At 36.3% G+C, this 22900-nt stretch overlaps 1 protein-coding gene across 1 annotated transcript in view; it reads right to left on the reverse strand.

Moving 5' to 3' along the window:
- LOC149563650 (diacylglycerol O-acyltransferase 2D-like) overlaps positions 1-22900 on the reverse strand; it is a 50854-nt gene that overhangs the window by 25673 nt on the left and 2281 nt on the right. The window contains exon 3 of the mRNA XM_089826811.1: positions 21384-21469. Coding sequence (XP_089682937.1) covers positions 21384-21469 — 86 coding nt within the window. The remainder of the gene's footprint in view (positions 1-21383; positions 21470-22900) is intronic.

Consider the following 22900-nt stretch of genomic DNA (forward strand, 5'->3'; position numbering starts at 1 on the left):
TTTTCCTTTCTGCTATCAAATCGCATACTATGATTGATAGCCATTGTCACTTTTTATTTATTTTTATGCTAAATCTATATCTTTCATCACAGACACAAAATCTTTCTACCATATATTTGATTGTTTGATTTACATTCATAGTCTAGCTCTAATACTATATTATTTTTTCTAGGATCGCTGCAAATGTACAAACAATGCCATTTTTTATTGATTGTGTTCCAAATGCGAATGAAGGCTTATAAATAAGAGAGGATGAGACATGTCTCATGAAGAGACATATCTCTATAGTAATATAAATAACCATATATATAATATAATATGTATAACAATATAACAATATATATATATATATATATATATATATATAATTTATATGGATAATTATATATAGGAAATGATGATTACCAATAACACTAATGTATATCAGATCAAATCAATCCAACTGAAGCTACAACTTTAATAGTTGATTCCAATGTCAAACCCTTAATGAATAGTACTCAAGAGATCGGATACATTCTCCCTCCTATGAGTGTTCAGCATTCCCTCCCAATTCCCACTTCATTTCCTAGTATTCCTACTTATGTGCCACCTGTTGTCACTACTTCTCTCCAATCTTCCAATCCTACCTCCACAAGTCTTCCTAATCCCTCTCTCCCTACGAGTGTCCCAAGTGATTCCTTACCTTCATCTATGCCTTCTTACAATGTTGTTCCCTTTACATATTCTAATACTCCTCCAACCACTTCCACTATGCTTCATGCCTCATCTAACATTCCTTCTATGTCCCATAATTTGCCCAGCACATCCAATGTGTATCTTCCTATTGTCTCCTCTACCAATCTAATCCTTAATAGCCTTGTTCAAACAACTCCCATAAGTCTTCCTAATCCCACTCTCCCTACGAGTGTCCTAAGTGTTTCATTACCTTCATCGATGTCTTCTTACAATGTTGTTCCCTTTACATATTCTAATCCTCCTCCAACCACTTCCACTATGATTCATGCCTCATCTAGCATTCCTTCTATTTCCCATAACTTTCATAACACATCCAATGTGACTCCTCTACCAATCCAACCATTAATAGTCTTGTTCAAATAGCTTCAGCCTTGCAACAACAACTTGCTTCTTTCTCTCAAACCACGTATAACATTCCTACATGTGGCATTGCTGGTCCTTTATCCTTAGAATCATTCATGCTACTATACCTCCTAACTTCGAGATTCCCCATCTTAACACTTACAATGCTAAGGGTGATCCTGTCACTCGTGAAAACTTTTCAAACCTTGTGTAGTGATATTGCTTACAATTCTAGCTCCATGGCTAAGTTAGTTTCTAAAACCTTTTGAGACAAAGCCTTGCAATGGTATTGTTCCTTGCCTCCTTATTCCATTGATTCCTTTCAAAAACTTGCCAATGCTTTCATCCAACAATTTCAAAACAATATTGGTCCTCAAATTTCTTTGACTGACTTAATGCATTGTAAACAAGGAGTTAAAGAAAGGATTAGTAATTTCATTGGTAGATTTAAACACTTGCATTCTCAAATTTCTTATCTTGTGCCTAATGTAGATATACAATGTATCATTATTTGTAATTTGCAAAAGGGCATTAGAGATAAGATTCTTCTTACTGAATATACTTCTTTTTCATAATTATGTGCAGTGTTTCATCATTATCAACTATAATTGAGCCAGTTTGAGAGCAACACTCCAATGGCTCCTGTTAGCATTGGTAAAAGTGATGACGCATCTCATCCACATAAGTTACAAAAGCTTAACAATTACATTAAAATCAACATATCATCTAATGCAATAGATGATCAAGTGATAGCCACGTCTAAAGGTGTGTCTCTGTTGTCCTTTTTTTTAGACCTAATCATGCTTATACTCCTTTATCTAATTCTTTGCATAATGCAATGACATCATTGCTCAATGCTAACACTATTAAGCTTCCCACTATTAGACCATTGGACACTAGTAAACCACTTCCTAAGTCTTATGATGCTAATGCTTATTGTCACTATCACTACCAAACCAATCATGACACTGAAAGATGTTCTTCTTTAAAGAATGCTATCCAAGATCTTATTGATTCTAAAGCTATATTTGTTGAGGTTTCTATTACTTAGGGGAACAAATTTGTAGCGCCTCCCAATTAGAATTTGCAAATTACACCAATACGTCACCATCTCACTCTACCAATACTATTACTCAACCTTCTTCGCCACAAAAAAAATTAGTTATGATGCTAATGTTGAAGAAACCAATAAAGTTGTCAACCATGTTGAACATGTCCAACCCGAACATACACCTCATCCTACACCTAAATTTCAATCTCAACCTCAATCAAAACTTTGTATTACCTTTGATCATACTAAGACGATTAAAGCACTTGATGATCTTCTTTACATTTCTGCTAGGGTAGCTCATATCCCTTCCCGTGGTGTTTTAGTTGACCCTTCCCTATGGTATCTGTTATAACTATAGAACATCTCTTTAGTAAACATTTGCATTACGATGTTTATGATTTATCTAATGTGTGGATTCAAACTTGCAATGGTTTTCTATATCATCCTCATGGCAATATATCTCTTCCTGTTCTTTGTGGTAAAGTTGTGGATACTACATTGTGGTTATTCCTACTTATGATCAATTTCAAGTTAAGCTTGGTATTCCTTGACTTTCTTCTATGCAAGTTATTGCTTCTCATGTGCATAAATGTATTAAATTTCCTCGTGATGGAGAGATCAAAACCATTAACCATAGCCTTTATCATCCCTCTAGGCCTTGTAATTCTGCTATTGTTGATTTCCTTTGGCCTTCTATCACTAGCTCGGCACCACCGCATCCTAATCATTTCTTTCGCTCTTATCAAGCTTTTAAGGTCCAAAAGATTTGTAAACTTAGTTGGGCTAAGGGTGGTTTTCATTTGAACCTGTTGCTTCCTCCTTTGTCAACATCTCCATTGCCTACTCTTATTCAAACCCTGCAGCCTCCTATTATTCCTTTCTATTCCTTCATCAGAAGGAGCTCAAGAGCCTATGGTAGTTGATCCTCACCCATCTCAAATATCCTCCAAAGATAAACATCACAGATGTGCTCGTGAACATCTAAAAAAATGCCAAGGTAGAGCAAAATCTCGCACTCATGATTCTCAACATGTTTCATCATCTCATATATCTCCTGCTTTGCCTATTTTTTATCAACCTATGACTGAAATTGGTGATGATAAAATTTGTGTCTTGGATTCTATTATGATTAATTTAGATGAAGACAATACTCTTGATGATGTTATTGATATTAACAATGATATACGTGCTACTGATTTTGATGATTTATCTTGATCATGATTTACCATAAATGCTTTCTCAACAACTAGCACTCACTCCTAGTCTCGAACACGGTGATCCATCTTCTCAGCGTGTTCCTTGTTTGGAACTAGCTATTGTTGCTTCTGTCATGCTTGATGCTGCTCCTCTTGCGAGTTTCTCACCTTCCCCACATGCTATAGACCAAGGTAGGGGACAAGCAATACACTTGACTAGCTTCTCTTGCACGGTGGCCTTTATGTGTTTTCCTTTTGTAATGTCTTCCCCCGTGATGTGTTGTTTGTTATATGTTTTGTCTAGATTACTTTACACGATCCTTGTTGCTCCATTGGCACAAGGTGATAAAGTAATCGAACATGTTGTAATCATATGGAGCAACAAGGTGATAAAGCAATCAAACATGTTGTAATCATTCTTCTATTTGTACCTATATTCTTCCATATATCGTTATAGATTGTGTTGTACATGTGGTATTGTTCGTCAATATGCCTTTGTGTAGTTCGCTTGGGATGTTGCAACATGGTAGCACCGAATTCTTTTTGGTCTCCATGATGTTATCCCAGAAAGACATCTTCGTAACTATTACGTGTCTTTCTGTGTTGTGTTCTAGTTCTACTTCCATTGGAGAATGATGACATTTCATATTTGATATATGTAACATCTCGTTCTTCCCAGCCTTAACTAAAAACTATAATAACATTGAACACAGCTACTTTTTCATATTCATGAGCATGAGAAGGCAATTATAACAGCTATTATACATGTTCATGTGAAAGAGATCAACAATTATAATAGATTAACTGAATCCTCGATAGTTGAAAGGAGAATAACTAATTAACTACTTGAATGATTATAACAATATCAACTATCTAAACATATCCCCAAGTAAAATACCCAATTGAAGAATATAACTGGAATGTAGATCATAACTTTGACTTGTGCAAGTCCTGGAATCTGGTGGTGAGGGGAAGCATTGTCAAGGGCTTACCTCTCAATCGCAAACCCTTAAGTGTCCCCATACAATCTCAACTAAGAAAGGCCCTCCCTACCCAGGATTAGGCATGGGACACTCTTGTCCTACTACTGAGCATCCTGGTGCAATAGTGTCAATTATACAACTGGTTAAGCTATGGAGTCCTTCCCATCAGCCCATCTATCCAATTGCAAGCTACCCGATCACCCACCATCAACTTGACAACAAGAATTATACCCTTTGATCACCTTGAGCTGACCCAGATTATTAGGTTTTACTTATGTTCATTAATTGCTTGATTGTTATTGAATTCTTTCTCCTATCATGCACTGATAACCCACTATTCATTTGTTATCAGCCCACACTCTTCATCTCGACCTTGTTGGTCATCCTTAATGAATCATAGTGTGGTTGTCTAAATCATTAAATAATCAAAGCCAAATACTTTATGCCTAACCTGGGCCTATGGCAACATTTATAGAAAAGATTCATGATACTTCATAAACTGTTTTCTTGACTCACTCTGAGAGTGCCATCTCTTATCTTAGGAGCATATAGAAGATGCCCCTATATAAGTGTTGCACTAGGTTGGAGATCTTCCAAATTAAATCAAAGTTCTCAAAAGAATAATCTTACAGTATGTAATAGATAGTTCAAACTCTTATGCATGTTTTTATACAGTCGGACTTATGTAAATAAAGATAGTCCATTTGGGGCTAGGTTCTATCTATAATTCCAATTTTATTTCAAATTTTCAGGCTAAATTCCAAAGCCTTATCATATAACAAATTGAAAATAAAAATGCAGAAAGAATGCACGGTTTGGTAAAGGTATTATCACTCCCTTGTGCTAGTGGGAAGCTGAAAGGCTTGGTACGGCTCCTTGCCCATAGTTTCTAGCACTCACTGGTAGTTGAGAAGCAAGACTGTTATTGACCCATAGCACTGTAGGTGAAATTGTAGAACATAGCAATATGAATGCAGTCTCCAAGTAAAGATTTATGCACTGTATGAATGCAATTCTCAAGTATTGATGCACAACATAATATGTGCCAATCACAAATAGAACAAGCCAATATAGACGGCAACCTTAATATGAAATACGACACTTGTAAACATTGTTGTAGATGTTAATGAAATTTGCAAAAGGAAATGTGAATGCAATACTGAATGGAATGCAACGTGCAGATAGAATATTGTTGATAGCAAATGTGAGAGGAATCTTCGATATACAGTGTAATCACTTGGTATCAAAATGCAATCATATATAAAGAGCTTGTCTCATTGTTTCAAATGCATGCTCAATTATGAGCAAGATGAGAAAAGGTGGCAACAAAATGAGTTACAAACAAGAGCCATTAAAAGGCCAAAAATACATATGGTAGCACAAGTATTATAAAGGCCTGATGAAGATTAAAAATATATATGGCCACTAGAAATTATAAAGGCCGATGACATGAAATAATATTTAAATCGTTGTCAAGGTTGGAAAAGAAAATTATAATGATAACTTCACTCTTAATGTGTTAATATAAGGACATCATCTTATATCTACCTATACTTGTATATGCACATACACGTATACATGTGTAACATTCCAAGCATATGTATCTTGTGTATGCATCATATTTTAAGTAGGCGTATACGTTGTACACCTTAATTCAATTACACATATATATGTGTATATGTATGTACAAGTATATATAGGTACCATGGTGTCGTTATATTAAGACGTGTTTAACACAATGGGAAGCTCTGAGATAATCCCAAATTATAAAGGTAACAATTTGTTCTTAGCTTGCTTATTTTATTATCTTATTAGGTGTATTGCCCAGTTAGCTTATGTTGATCACTTGGTAAACCCTTGCTTGCCTAGAATTTTCCCTAGACTAAGGTGACTTAGAACCCATACCTATTAGTTCAATAGTAAGTGGTGCCCTCACGCCCTTTACTTTTCTAGCAATGGTTTCCTCCCTTCGCCGCATTCCTGTAAAAGAAGTTTATCATGGTAATAACATATTCCCCAATCATTTTAATGAAATCAAATACCCATGTCAACTAACCTTTTCCAATTCATATGACATCATAACGATTAACCAAGATTTCTTACTTCCGTGAAAACATAACGAATAACCAATACTCCAATTTCACATTAAACCATAACGAATAACCAACTTTCACCAATCAAATCAATTCGCATGAAGTCTCACTGGCTATATAGAATATTTAAAATTGTGCAAAATAGGGAATGTAATAATATAATATTTCACATATGATCATACTGACCCCAAAGTTGCTCGATCCCTCTTGTGCTCTCTCTTGGCCCTATGCCTATTTCCCTTGATGTGTCCCTGTTTGGGGGCATTTCATAGTGGAAACGTCTCTAGTGGATATGATATGATATGATAGATTTTAATGACGTCCACGAGACTAAAGTAGTCTATGGGACCCATGCAATCGCCCTCCCGAGTCAGGAGCCAAACTAGTCAGTTGCAAAGTTTTGGTTAACTTGTTTCTTCTTCTCTGAATTTTGATAATCAACTCCGCTGTTCTCTTCACTTGATCTTCCTCAAATAAATAGTTGAAGTCCTTGTTCTGCAGAATTTTTGTATAATCAGATCTGATGTCGTTGTAAGCCAAGCATTCCATGACAAAGTGTTGCTCTGTCTCCACTGTTCCCATATTGCAAAATAAACATGTTCTGTCTGCCCACTCTTCCTTTGGAACTTGCCATCTACCAGTTTCACATCGCAGCTGATGTGAACTAGTTCTAATTTGTGCCATCAACATTTTTGCTTTCCAGTTAATAGGTGCCCTTATATAGGCCTTTTCATCATGACTAGAAGTGGGATTAAATTCTTTAATGTAATAAGATTTTTTCCTCCCTATGTGTCTTGTCCACAGAATATTGCGAAATTTTTCATTGACAAACTTTTTTATTTCTTTAATGTTATCCGGGCAAGCTTGGATGTTGATATCCCATTTTTGCATCCATTTGTCATTTTGTTTCATCCATGTGCTTTTCCGCCTCACAAGTTTTTCCTCTATTACCAACTTGGGCCAGCGATGTGTTTCTAGACCTTGAGTTTTCTTTAAATAGCTTAGCATTCGGGTCAATGCGACGGCTTCTAATGGAAAGGAACCCACCTCCGCCAAAAGGATTTCATACGGAACTGTGGTCTTGACTTTAAGATTGCATGTGATAAAGTGTTTTTGAATTCTTTCTACTTGCCGCCATTTCTGTTTGGACATACTACCGCCCCACACTTCACATCCGTATAGAATAACCGGAGTGACCAGCAAACCAAACAGAGTTTTCATGGTCGTCCAATCCCATAATTCTGCGTTCCTGCACTTGTTTTGTAAAGAGTACAACGCCTTCCAGCCCCCTTGGATTCTTTTCGATCTACAAGTATCCCAGTTGAGTTTGTTATGAAAATCGATGCCCAAGTATTTGTACTCTTCCACAATCTCAAGGGGACTATTTTCAAACAGAAACTTGTCTTGTATGCCCCTATTCTTCTTTAGTGAGAAGATCATAATTTTGGTTTTGCTAGTGTTAACTTGCATTCCTACATCATGGCAAAAAAATTCTAGTGCTTTCAAGTGCTCTTTCAAACCTGTAGCTGTTCTAGCAAGAATAATGAGATCATCTGCATATAAGAGCAATCTTATCACGAAGTGGGCCAGCTGCACCCCCTCACCATTGGTCTTGTTTATCCACTCTTCTAACTTGTCAATATAAAGCCCGAATAGTGTGGGAGAAAGCGGACACCCTTGCTTAACCCCGATGTTGCTATCAAAATCTTCTGATAACCCTTCTGTCGTTCTGATTTTAGCTTTGACCTGCTCATATAATCTGTAAACCGCTGACGTAAGTTCTTTAGGGACATCCAGCTCTACCATTCTATCCCATAATTTATTACGTGGCACTGTGTCGAAAGCTTTTTTAAAGTCCACGAAACAACAAAAAGCCTCGTTCCCCGGAGTGTCCCAAACTTTCTCTATCAAATGCCTGAGAGTGATGCCGTGATCTATAGTAGAGTGTTTTGGTCTAAAGCCTGCTTGCCCTTTTGCACGTTTGCCTTCTGTTTCAGCCCAGTTGCTGATTTTTTGTTCTACCAAACTACCAAATAACTTGCCAAATAGTGGATTGATCATGATGGTTCGGTAATTAGAAGGATTGTTTATATCTCCACTTTTGTGGAGTGGGATCACCACATATGCTTTCGTTAAATTCATTGCTCTCATTGAGGCAGTAGCAATTGCTTTAACGTGGAGGGCATACACTCCGTTCACATTTGTACATACGCATTATGATTATTGACATATTTGGATCCTTATTGGACTATTAACAGTCCATAAGGACTGATCCCTTGCATTTTTGGATCCCTTATTTGAGTACTAGTAGTCTATAAGTCCTGATCCCTGCACTTTTCGACTATTCTTTGGATTATTAGCAGTCCTTGAAGCCTGATCCCTTTATTTGTATTTCTTTTAGTTGCTTAAGGATACACACATCCTTATGCTTGGATTGTCTTTTGGATTTCCCATCTTGTGGAGACGAGTCTCTTAAGGAATATCTTTAATGGGTTGACTAGCATGCCACACACACTTGCTAGACTATCAATTCCATCTTATGTTACAGCATGCCTTTGGTATGATTCACAGTGAGAGATACAAATCTTATTGTGTGAGTTGAGCACACTCTTTTTGGTTTTTGGTTTTTGTCAGTGATATCTCTCTTGTCTTGATTTTGGACCCGAGAAGAACGCAAGTCAAATGGGGGCTTGATTGTTTCCTTGTATCCTTAGTCTTGATACGATTATCTTGTTCTTTCATCTACTTTACCAAGCGTTTGAGTTTGGCCCATACTCCTGCTACAGTGGGGGCTAAATATATCATCCAAAAATGGAAGCACCTCCTTTGTAAGACCTTTTAGCCCTCCCTTTAATGATCTCCTTGATTCATGGATGCACTTATGCTCTGATTTCTCTTGTTATTGAGTTTTTGCCCCATTTTTGGTGACCCTTTTTGTATCCCTGATACCCTGGAAGTCATCCCAAGGCCCAAGAACCTCAAGATACCCCCTAACCCAAGGGTTTTTCCTTGGATCCTGAGCCTGTTTTTGGGTTTTTCAATTAGTTTTCCCGCCTAGTGCAATCAACCCTTTAGATTTTGAATCTGAAATCACTATAAAAGGAGGCTTAGTCACTTCTGTTTGGTCATCCATGATTCACATAAGCTATTGTATGCATTCATTGGGCATTTATTATAGTCCAAGATTGATTCAAGGCATCGTTCGTTCAAGCAAGCTTTCAAGGAGCATTTCAAGAGCATATCTTCATTCATGGATCTATGATTTAGTATAAGTGGATCTATTTGTAGTTGTGGAGACATACTACATCATTCATCATCATCATCTTCTTACAAGCTTTGATACATCTTTGTGGAGAACGGATCCAAATCCTTCCACAGAAGTTTTACAAGCAAGGTAAATACTTACATTTGTCTTTATTTTTACATGCTTCATCTCTTTAAGATTGATTCCTCAACCAAAGCTTGACCAAGGCAGGGCCATTTCCCCCAACAAAATACCTTTTTCTTGCCTGCAAGTGTAGATTTACAAGTTTTGAAGCCACATAACTCAGATTTGCAAACTAGGGTTTCAAGTTACAGGTTCATATCCGAAACCCTGAACTTTGTGTGCAACAAGTAGGATGGCCTAGCACATCTTGACTTGGACTAGGGAAGTCATCCCTATCCTTTGGCCTCCAAATTTGGAGAATCCAGAGATCTCAGTATACAAGTCCCGAATCCATAACAATTCCAATTCCCAACAGCTTCTAATTGTTGTTTTCCACATCTGAGTGGGTCCTCTTTGATCTTCAAGGTGACTTTTGTGCTTCATGTGTCATTTCATAAAGTCTATATTGATGCTTCAGATCTAATCATTGCATGTCTCTTTGCTCCCACACAAGTTTGTTCATTGTTTGCATCTCAATTAGTCAATTTACTTGCACTTCATAAAAACTTAATTCAAATCAGTTTACATCATTATAATCAAGGGAAAGTATCTTGTTAGTAAGTGTCCTCTAAGTATAGATCTTGATTATGGACTTTGATTTGGCACTAACACCCTTCCTTTAGTTGTGTTGATCTAGTTTGAGCCATTTTGAAGGATTGTACTTGAAGGTCCATCTTTCACTTTCCTAATGGGGTATAAGACTTTATACACCACAACTAAGCATTCAAACAACATTAACATACAAAAAATTTATGTTACAATACCCATTCATCTTCCCATGAATGTTGAACTTGAAGCTCAAGTTTGAGAAGGGCAAATGTTGTTTCATCATAATCTAAGAAGTGGTTTACAAAAAATATTTTTCCCACTTTGATATCAAATCGTTGACAACTTTTTTTTTCAAAAGTTGGAATTCAAATTTTAAACTTGGACCTTGAAAGGGGTGTGACCCCACTTGGCCTCTTTGTTTATTCTCTTTGTTTGCGCTAGAGGAGCTACAAGAACCAATTTGTCAACTTTGTGTATTGTCTCCAATTCAATCAACATCTTGAAGTGATCTTTGGAGGCAACTAGTTCTTTAACCATATGTAGTAATTTGTGCTTTATAGGAAGGTATTCTAATAGATCCCTTGTCTTCAATCAGAGTTTCTAATCTATTGACTGCATGTGATAGGCATATAGAAGTGCACAACTCTACTACCACTAATCCAAAATATGTTAAGTCAAATGGCAGAACACCAATGAGGAACCAAAAGTATTGTACATGTGATTGACAAAGCAAGGAACATATGAATTGACAATTACTAAAACTTAACAAGATATGTTTCTTGAAATTGAGACAAACAAATTCAAAATCAATGGAAGAGATGCATGCCTTCTATGCTATTGCATTGCTTCGAATTCAGCCAACTTATAATTTTACCTAGCCAAACAAGAAAAATTACTAAGAATAGTAAGAAAAACTAAAGACTTGTCATATCATGTCTTCCTTGGAAGTTGAAATGGATAAATTCACTACAAAATTAAAAATTGTTATACAAATTACTTAATTTTAGTGCCACAACTTGGCAGGGCCGATCACTCCTAGCCAATCAGGCAAAAATTGAACTAGTTGGACGAATTGGAAGGTTCTTCAAGAGACCTCATTTGAGTTTCTCAATGGGAAGCTTTATCCTAAGCAGCCTCTAAAAATCTCAAAGAAGAAACCTACTCTAAAAGGCCTTCAAATACACAAATTTTAGAAAATATATTCATTATTGCCTAGATTCGGCCATGCCATTCCAATATAGATCCCTAGATATTAATCAGATCAATATATTTGAGAAGAAAAATTAGAAACCGATGTGTGAAAGAGGCATGATTGTCATGCTCTGATACTGATTAATATTCCTCTCAGAAATCAAAGCAGAAATTAGGAGGAACACATGTCAAAATAGAAGAGAAAATAAAGAGAATTACTGCCAAACCAGTTTGCAAAAACTTTACATTAGTGAAGAAAACTCAATGTTGCAGTTATGAGGATGTGTGTTGGCTTGATGACGCCAAGCACAACCAAAAAGTGTAAAATAGAAAGCAAAATCTGAAAGCTAGCTGACATGAATATACACGAGTGAATATCATTAATCTGTCATACTTACAAAAGAAACACAGGAATAACAAATGAAAAAAGATAAGACCATATGTTTATATGATTTATTACATCCTAATGATAGGTATGTGTATCGGTGCATTGGATGTGTAGGGTCTCTACTCTCCCTATTTTCACAGGCATCAGAGTTTGAGGGATTAGCCTATTATTGTGTCCCTCGTAATCCTATTGTGAGGTTTTCACATCATCGCCCCAAAACTTTTGGGGACCCCCTTTTTTTCGATTGCCTTGACGAATTTGGAGTCGTCCAGAAATAATTTCATTTGAAAACTTTATGCCTTGGACGCCTTTGGGCCAGGAGGGGATTTGGTTTATTTTTCACCCAGTGCAAAACTTGATTTTCCGGAACATGTGATTTTATCCTGAGACCAAACAGGTTTCAAAAACAACATTTTTTTTTATGGTTAGAACGATATCTGGCAGGATAAGTTTGCAAAGTTTGGACTTAGATGGATTTTGAAAATTTGAAATAATTGTATATGCTCGAGCATTTTCAAAATGAACTTTAGATTTAGTCGTTTTGGAAAATCTTAAAATTTTTGGTGAAAAAGAAATTTTTTATAGTGAAATTCGAATTGGAGTTTGAATTTCGATTGCCAAGAAAAGGATTTATTTTGTTAAAAAAATTGAAAGTGTATTGCAAAATTTGAAATTGGACTAAATTGCAAAATCTCATTAATTTGGTTGAAATATTGCCTAGAGGATTTTTAAAATGTTAAAAGAAATTGGTAATTTGGATTTGAAAATTGATTTTGGCTTGCTAAATTCAATTTTAATGATATTTTAATTGCCAAAACATTATTAAATGAAAATTTTGAGATCTTCTAGGCTTACCTTGTTTCTATTTTGCAATTTTTTATCAAAACTAGCAATTAAATGGGTCAATTTCACTATGGGCTAAGTAAATTCAATGTTGCATTTAAATATGGGCCATTAATTAAGGGGCTAATTTAATTTTGTTTTCCCTCCAGGTAGGTTGGCCCACTTGGAGAGGCAAAAGGTGTGGTATAAGAGGGGCTTCCCCTCCCCTTATTTTCTCATTCCTTTTTCCTCCTCCTTGGATGTGCGATTTTCTTCTAGAAGCGAATTTTAGACTTGGGTGATTTTTTGGGGCAGATTTTCCATTTCTTGGCAGCGATTTCTCCTTCTTGTTTGAGCGAATTTCTGCCCTAGGGTGATTTTTGGAGCAAATCTGGTTTTTTTCCAGCTTGGGCAATTTTTGTTGGGTCTGATTTCTCCATCTTTGGCAGCGATTTTCTCCTTCTAGAATTTGGCGATTTTATTTGGTAAAGGGCAATGTAATTTAAGGTCTGATTTTTGGCAAGTTTGGGCAATTTCAAGGAAGACGAAATTCTGATTTCTGCTAGGGCATCATTATTTACAAGGAGGATTGAAATTTCAGAGATTTGATCCAAACTTGAAGAGGGCCCAATTATTGGTAAAGGCAGATTGAAGGTAAAATTCTATTCATTTTTAGAGGTGAAGATTGGTAAAAGCGGATTCTATTCTTTGTTTTTGCTTGGTTCCTTTTACTTATATTCTTCTTGCACTCATCATCCACCACTTCATCATTCCATGGATAGGCTAAAGTTGGGAGATATAAGTGTAGATTTCATGATAGGACACTTGGAGAGGCAGAAATAAGCTAGACCACCCTAGGATTGAAGTTGGGAGATATAAGTGTAGTCCATCGCTAAGTCACAAGGTTCGCCGAATTTTCGGCTTCATGGAGGATTTCGGCAAACTTCAAAAAAAAAAAAAATCATTAAATTCGGCAGAAAATTTGTACGAAATCATTCTAACTGTCTTTTGGCAAAGAACATATTTCATAGGTGTCATTTTTTAGGGTTTTCGGCCAAAAAAAAACTTTAAAATGAAGCTCTATTTGCTCAAAATTATTTCTTCTAAAGATTGTTTCTGAAGGACGGCAAGGCAAATTGTCTACCGCAGCTTGCAAATCATTTACGTCATCTATTGCAGGTCGTGGCATGGGAAATCATTAGGCATCTGGTGTTTGACATCATTTGTGTTTGAAGTAGAATCATTTGCACATCTGCATCTAGAGTAGAGGCATCCGAACTAGTCGTCAATTGTCATTTATGTAGGTCGTTTAGCGTCTGAGATTATTTGCGTCTGAAGAAGAGCGTCCATGTTCAACGTCTGATAGTAAGGTGGTTGTAGAGGTAAGATCCTGACAATCTCCCAGTAGCGGCGGCATCGACAACGACTATTAGCAAATCTCGACTACCATTTCTAATAGTTAGTAACATTGTTTAATGTATTTCATTTTAATTTAGGTTTCAATAGTTAATAACATTATTATAATGTATGCTATTTTTATTTATTTATTAATAGTAAAATAATTATGTATATTCTTTATTAGAAAAATATTAAATTTTTATATTTTTTTTATTAACCTTCTTCTCATTGGTAAAATATTAATATATTATATTTTTATTTATTATTACATTACTTTTTTGTTTTATTTATATATTTATTTAAGATAAATTTAATGTCGAATTTTCCTCCGAATTTTTTTGGACCTTGCCGAACTTGATCCGAACTTCATAGTTGTCGAACTCGAACTCGAGCTCGAACCTTGTGACTTAGGTCCATCATAAGGTAACAAAAAGGCAGAAATAAGTGGTAGTCTCATCCCTAGAAAATAAGTTTGGAGATTGATAAGTGTAGAGATAGGACTTGGAGAGATAGAAATAAGCTAAATTCCATCGATACAAAGAAAGTTGGAGATTGATAAGTGTAGTCCATATCATTTAGAACGAAGGGGCAGAAATAAGTGTTTAGGATGGTAGATGTTAGTGCAAGTAAGAACCCAAAGGAAACGAATACCAAAAAAAACAAAGAAGACATTATGCCTAAGACCACCTTCTTCTCGAAAGTGAGGCGAATAAGTGATATCAATATCGGTAAATTGGACATGGTACAATTGAAGGACAAATTGAAGGAAGGACAGTCCCCCATGGCAAAGAAGATCTACAAGAGCGGAATCGTACATGCGGCGGCTTTCCCTCCTACCTTACCTTGTTCAGAATTGGTAATGGAGTGTGCATTCCGGTTTGATATTGTTACTAAGTCCATCATTTTTTATGAAGGGAAGAGAGTGTTAGCCAACAACGGCGGACAAGTGGTCGAAGAAGTATTTAATATTCCCCAGTATAAAAGCATGACAATGGTAATGATGGATCAGGCGGCTAAGTTATTTTAGGATAACCGGGAGGCCTACTTCATTCATTTAAAGTAGAATTGGTTACACGAAGGCAAGAAGGGAGTTACCAAGTCATCAAAGCTCACAAAGTCAGATTTCAAATCGGAATATGGCGACCTCATTGTGCTTCTCAGCCGAATCATGGGCATAGCTCAAGTTATGCAATTCAAGAACTGGATGTATTATTTTACTGATGAAATTGAAAATGGAAAGAGAAGATTTGATTGGGCTAGCATTATAAGTGAAAATTTAGAGTTGCAACTTAGGACAATGCAAAATCAAAAGCAATTATATATGGGATCCTATATTTTCTATTTGATTACAAGACTATATGAAAATCCTAGAGTTAAGGCCTTAGGAGTGATTGGCAATGGGTCGAGGCAATGTTTGGTGCATGAGTTTTATCCACAGCTTCATTTGCACAACACCAAAGATTATAAGATGTTTTATGATGCCTTTGCCATGAAGACGGTAAGGATATTGCAAGGGACACCTGCTAGAAGGCTCTCATTGGAAGCAGAAGCAAAAGTTAAGAAGTATGGGAGTTGGTTCATCCAATTTCTACAATTTACTTATATCAGAGTAGCAGGAAGTACAGTTTGTCCCAAGAGACTTCCAAGGTACCCACCCAACAAGGTAGTTTTGATGGAGTTGGCTAGGCAACTTGAGCATTATGACAAAATGATGAAACTTAAAGGTGAGATAGGGATTACCTTCTCATTTGGAATAGGCAATGATACTTGCCCCAATCCTGTTGCCTTTGCAGCTGCAGAGAAAGAGTTGGAATGGTATCATCTAGGATGGTATAGAGCAAGACAAGGATTCGATCCTAACGGTCTTATCAAGGCATCTCACGAAAACACATTCAAACATATTCCTACTATAGAAGATTTTTGGGCTTTCATGTGAGGAAGCTAGCTTTCTCAAGGTTGTTAGTGAGCATGATGAGAGCAATCAAATGGAGAGGCCTTGATATTCTTGATCAACTGGAAGATGATGAAAATGTACTAAGAGAAGATTATGATACAATGGATGGAACGAAGTTGAGTCCAGTGGATTGGGATGATCATCAGGATCCTTCTTTAGAGGCAGTTACAAGGACAGTTGATTTACACACCGAGTTGTGGTACAATGAGAAGTTAAGGCAATTACAAAGTCGGAAGGTATGCCTTACTTATGAGAAGATGAAACTGGAGGAGGAAGGTCCAACGGAGCCAATCGGGCAAAAAGGTGAAGGCAGTAGCCAATAGCAAAGAGTAGTTAAAAGCAAGAAGAGAAATTTTGAGGTTGAGAAAAGTAAAGAACATCAGGAAACTCTAGCAAAGAGATAGAATGCAACACCGTCAAAGGAGAGCATAATTAAGGCTAAAGGCCAAGGGGATAATACAAGTGGACAAGGGGTCGCGGTAGAGGTGAGCTCTGATTCGGAATCAAGCAATTACAGCAATAGTACTGAGGACTCTCCTCTCTCGGAGAACCAACATGTAGATGATGTGATAGTCACAAGTGAAGAAGAGGATAGGCCAATTGATATTAAGGAAATAAGCCAGGCGCCCGAGGCCATTGGTAATGCTTTGCTAGTCGAACTAAATCCAGATTTGGGGAGATGCACTGCACAACCATGGTTAAGGCAAATGCTTATGCCAAGAGGCGAGGTGGGGACTATCCGAACAGTTGAAGATATTCAAGGGTTAGTGAAAAAAGAGGATAGCGATAAACATAAACAAATTGCAAAAATGGTGGATAAGGTAATCAAGAGTGACGATTATGGTCACCGAAAAGTTCAAATTGCTATACCAAAGGTTAGCAAGGCAATGGATGAGATTGTGGTTCAGGAATATAAGATAGTAGAGCATAACTTGGGAAAAATCACAGATGACATGGAATATGAGGAGATCCAAGAAGGCATGGTTTCAATTAGAGAAAGGTTGAGGAAGGAAAATGAGAGGATTGTAAAGTTGGAGGCCAAAAACAAGTATTGGAGAGATTGCCAGCCTATCCAACAGTTGCATCAGGCAGCCCTTCCTCAAGACAGCGGGAGCAACATAGAAGAGATATCGGCCCAGTTGCACGAAGTCAAGGATTGGATCCATGATATGATTCAAGATGGGCAAAATTTCTTGCCTTCCTTTATCTCAACATTCAGATCATTGGTGGCTATTAGAAACAAATTCAGAACATTTGAAGGTGAGTGGAAGGATTTCTTTCCAATCAAGGACTTAGCCATTCCTAGGCTACAGCCATTTATTGAGCTACCGGAGAGATATTTGGAAAGAACCAAGTTGGTAGATGGAGGAGGAATGAGTACGGTGGAGTCTTGGTTTGTTTCCTTGACCATCAGATTGAGGATACTTGAAGAGATACGGAATGAGATTGCACAGCACAGCCCAAACGTTGACACTTCCATTTCAACCGTGATGAGCAATGTTGGGGTTGCACTTGATTTTAAAGATATCAAAGAGGAGAATGTCAATGAGACAGAATTTGGATCGAGATTGGATGAGTTAGGGAAGGTTGCCATCAAGAAGCATTTGGGCACCCTTGCCTCCCTCAATGCCTTTATCGGATATGCAAAAGAATATGAGAAGGATCACGAGAAGACACTGCAAGCAGCAAGCAACATGGTGAATTCAGCTGAGCTCAAGATGAAGCACACGCCTTGCCCTCCCATGAAGGAAGTCAACAACAAGCTAGCCAAGTTCATTGCTTTGGCTAAGAAGATGAAGGAAAATAGTAGAATTATATTAGAAAATCATTTGATGTGAGCCCAAGTGGCAATTTCTCCTTTCTTTTGGGTAGGATAGGTGTCTGATTTTGATTGGCTACTATTTTGGCGCCTTCTCATTGGTTGCCACTTTTTCTTTTTTTTCATTGGTCCATCGATGAGGTGACGTCTTCTCATTGGCCGATGGGGTGGCAACCCTGATTAGGGTTTCTAGGATTCAATCTAGATCATTGATTTTGCCTCTTAATCTCTACCGTCAGTTGTAATTTTGAACCTTATATAAGGCCATTTGCTCTCATTTGTAAAGGGTTGAAGAAAATTGTTGCTTAAGATAATACCAAAATTGCTTCTCTTTATCATTGTTGTGACTTGCATGGTGATTAAGAACACTTGGTGTTATTGCATGGTTTCTACTTCCAATAGTTAAGAGCTAAATTTCATTGAAGTTGTTAAAGTAGATTTCATTTCAAGAAAGTTGTTAACTAAGAGTAAGAATAGATGGATAGTTGCATGGTGATATTAGTGGATATTTGATAGGGATCTATAAACTAGGGCACTAGCATCCTAGCGTCTTGTTAGGAAGCCTTGCGTGGTAATCTAGTTGTTTTTCCCTTGAATCATTGCATCTATGGAGGTAGAGCCGCTAGTAAGCTTTCATCAGATTCGATCCCCGTCCATTTGCTAGTCTTCCCATTCATAGGAGTAGAGGTAAAGCAGCAAGTAGTTGAGTAGTTGGTGTTCATTCTTAGAAAGTTAGAAAATCAAAGCATCATTGGCAGACACACCCCCCATCATCATCACCATCAACATCGTTTGACACTCATATACTTTACAAGGCCACACATCATCATCATCACAACGAGAGTTCGACAATCCTTGAATGAACAACGTAAGGCCACCTACGTGATTAACTAGCAAATCACATTAATATAACTAAGTTAGTATTCACAAGTGTAAAGAACATTGGAGTTTTTCTCATGTCTTCATGATTATTTACTTTCCAAGAGAGGGATTGAGTGTTTGATATTCCATATCAAGTATTCAATCACTATATGTTATGTAGTGGTACAAAACTGACATCAACAAGTCCCTCGTAGGCTAATTATTGTGGATAGAGGGTCTCATCTTCTCCAAAATTTTGTATGTTCCAATTTAGGCTTCGTTTGGCTCAGATTGGACTTCGTTTGGGCTTAGTTTCATATACTTAATATTTATAGTAAGTTTGAGGTTGATAAAAAAGGGTCTTCACTATTTTTAGCAAGGTAGTCATACAAACAGAGCATGCAGTGATTGACTCCCTCATTCAGAGAGTCCATCTAAATCATGAGTATTTTTGGAGTTAACGTATTTTATTAATAAGTAATACTTTATTAACAATTATTTAAAAGTGCACATCATTAAATGTTATTTGACTTTATCATAAAAAAGTATTATTTAAAGATTAAAGTCAAATCATAAAGTGCATAAGAGAAATAATGTAAGTGCTAGAGACATAATTGTTTATTAAGTTATATTATTTTGTTGTGCACCAAATGGAGGGACATATAATAAATTATTATACTTCAGACTTTGCGACAAAAGAGCATATGCCCATTTGCCTTGGAGATCATAAATACTGCAAAGATTAATTCATTCTTAATGCATTTGATATTTTGTTGATTTGGTTATGTTGGAGTTTGGTTATGTTGGAGACAAGGATTTGAGTCTAAGGCTTGAAACTTTGTAATTTCTTCCCATTTTAATAGCAAAGTGAATTGGTGAAACACCCAACTAATTGTGTCAGGTGTTGACTTCCCTGAGAGCCCAGCATTGATATCATTGTTTGGAGAGATCAACAATTAGCAGCCCCATTTCATTTCAGACATCTTTACAAGGTCATAAAATTAATTATATTGCAGATTGCAGCAGTATAAAAAGGCTGCATTTGGAGATTAAGGCTGCCACGGCTTCATTGGTAGGATGGCACTCATTAATTACAGGCAGTAATAATAATTTGAGGGCTGACATTTGCAGAAGGGAAGGCATGTTTTGATTTGAGGGTACCACTTGTCATTAGTTTCAGCTTGACATCTAGGAAACTTTATTTCCAGTGCGCTACAATTGCAACTGGAGAATTCCATCAGTTGCAAAGAATTAAATTTTCAGGTTTCTTGTTGTATATCAACATCATTTAATTTGGCACATTGTACTTGGCTTGGCGTTTGTTAAGGAGTTATTCGTTTGCATATTAATTTGCTAGATGAAATGCCTTTGTTGTAGCTATTCATTTTCAGTTTTAAATAAATCCATAATAAGCATGCCAAATGTTTGTGAAAATGTACACTGGCTGTAGGTGCACATTCTACATGTAGAAATCATATGTATGCATTCAAAAGGTCAAGAAGGAAGGCATTTGCATTTTAGTTCTTTGCCAAGATATCTTAGAAATCGTTTGCAAGCACTTAAAGAAACAGCAGGAGTGCTCACAAAGTCAAGAACAAGGCAAAAGTAGAAAATAAAATTATAACTGAGATATGATTTATACAAAAATAATATAGTAAATCTCATCATGAACCGAACAGAAAATATGTTTTTGCATGAGTTTCTGGAGCCTGAAGCAGTCCAGATCATTTGCAATTGCTCTGATCTATGTGTGTCTGGGCCTGAGACAAATTCAGTAGGTCCCACAAGTACTAAACATTTTTAGTTGCAGATTGGTTTCTGCATTCATAATCCATAGCAGATTCCAGAGAAGGTGAATAATCCTCCATTAAATTATATGAATATCCCATATCATTTATCCCAAGAACTTAGAGGTCCCTTATTCCTCTAGCATCCTTTTAATGCTTTTCAAATTTTAATAATATTATAGGCCAGTATGCATGTGATGAGTACTTCCTATACATTCAGAAGCATATGAGCTGGACAACAACATACAATAATTTTTCACATCCATGAAGAGAGAATGTGATTTCCTTCCTGAGAGAAGTTGAAGGTTGGTTTTCAAGTCTATGCATTTCAACTTACTGCTCATATATAACAATAAATCCCAGAGATAGCAGATAATTCCCCTCTAAATTACAGCATCTCAATGATACTAGGATAAACTTGTTCAGAAGCTTCTGGCAATTCAATCAAAATTCTTAAGATAATGATTTTACACAATATAGACTGAAATTATTCATATGTAAAAATTAAGAACTTTGAAATGGCAATAATGGCAATTATGTAAATTGTAAACTATATTTCCAACACTCCATACAGCTTAAAGATAGAAGCTGAAACATTACCTCAAACAAAAATTTATTACTATTCAATTCGGGTAAATTTTCCTTTACAAATTTTCTTGTAATAAACAAGCAATCAATTGAATGCTAGTAATTAAAATTTCCTTTGAAGTTGGTATTGACAAATTGGATAAAGTTTCACTAAAAAATTAGAAGCACAATAAACATCGTGAATAAGCATGGCACATACCATAGGCTCGGTTAGAATCAAAAGCCTTCATATCCTCCACGATCAAAGTAACTGGAAAGTAACCAGCACTATGGTAGCATATAAATCTGTCAGTTTAATCCATACATTAAACAATTAAGAACCACATAGAGAAGATCAGCTTCACAAGAGTGCTGACGAAAAAACATCACCATGAAACCAACAATAACAATAATACATGCAAGGTAGAAGTGCATATTTCATATTAGATGTCAGCATGGCATCTGAGGTTGTTGGCGATAGAATTTAAACAAGATGCTAAATTTATCATTCCAACAGCAACAACAGTGAGTTTTCCATTGCATTCTCAAGAACAGACCAACAAAGAACAATTTGGTAAAGAATTATCTTGTAACAGAATAGTAATATAAAGTTATTGAGCAGGAGTCCAGATTATCAATTAGAGTAATGTTTTTTGCCGATAAATCCTCACATTAGACCATCACTAACAGGATCACATTTGCTGAAGTATAGCTTCAGTCAAAGTAATTCTGGACATTTGAATCTGATCTTATGATTATCGAAAGAAAGGATAACATATATATACACACACACACACACACACACATACATACATATATATACACATATACATACATATATGTATACATATATCTGTACATATATATATATATATATATGTACAGATATATGTATACATATATGTATGTATATGTGTATATATATGTATGTATGTGTGTGTATATATGTATGTAGATGTGTATATGTATATGTGTGTATATATATATACATATATATATACATACACATACATACATACATATATATATATATGTATGTATGTGTGTGTAGAATTAATATCTCTGCCACCGATTCTGATCGGGCCTTGCTTGTTATCATACTGCGATCACCGATTCATATCAGGATTTAAACATTGATTGTTATATGAGTATTGGGCGTGATTACTGCCGCCAATATTAACATTGTTGTTAAGTTGTGTTACGATGCAGTTATGCCACCGTAGGGTCATGATCCTACGTGGCCCTTGGCCATGTAGAGTCATGCCCCTATGGGGACATGACTCCTCATCATATATAAATATTGTAATGCATCAATGGGAACAAACATATATCAATCCAAGTCATATATGCAGTCCTGGCAATCTGTTTATCTTGCAGATTATTGAGGAAAAAGTTTGCATTATTATTCAAGTAAGAAGATTCTCCAAGCAACGAACACAATCCTGAATTAAAGATCTGCAATATACAAGTCTGAGAGCAAGTAAGTTACATATTCTATTACAGTCAGAAATACAATTTATTCTATCAGAGATGCTATTGCATTAACAGACAAACATATTGTATTGAATCCAATCCTTCTGGTCCTTGTGCTCTTCTCTTGGATTAAAATTGAGCCAACTTGGCAGTCAGCCAACATGCAACAAAGCAACTAGTTGTATTAGAGTAACAAACAAACAAAAATGGCACCAAAACACATGAACTTTGGAATTTCCCTCTGTGACAAGTTTATTTTTCCAC

This window comes from Cupressus sempervirens, chromosome 4, assembly GCF_028749045.1.
Source record: "Cupressus sempervirens isolate cs-2001-9-10 chromosome 4, ASM2874904v1, whole genome shotgun sequence".
NCBI classification, from domain to species: domain Eukaryota; kingdom Viridiplantae; phylum Streptophyta; class Pinopsida; order Cupressales; family Cupressaceae; genus Cupressus; species Cupressus sempervirens.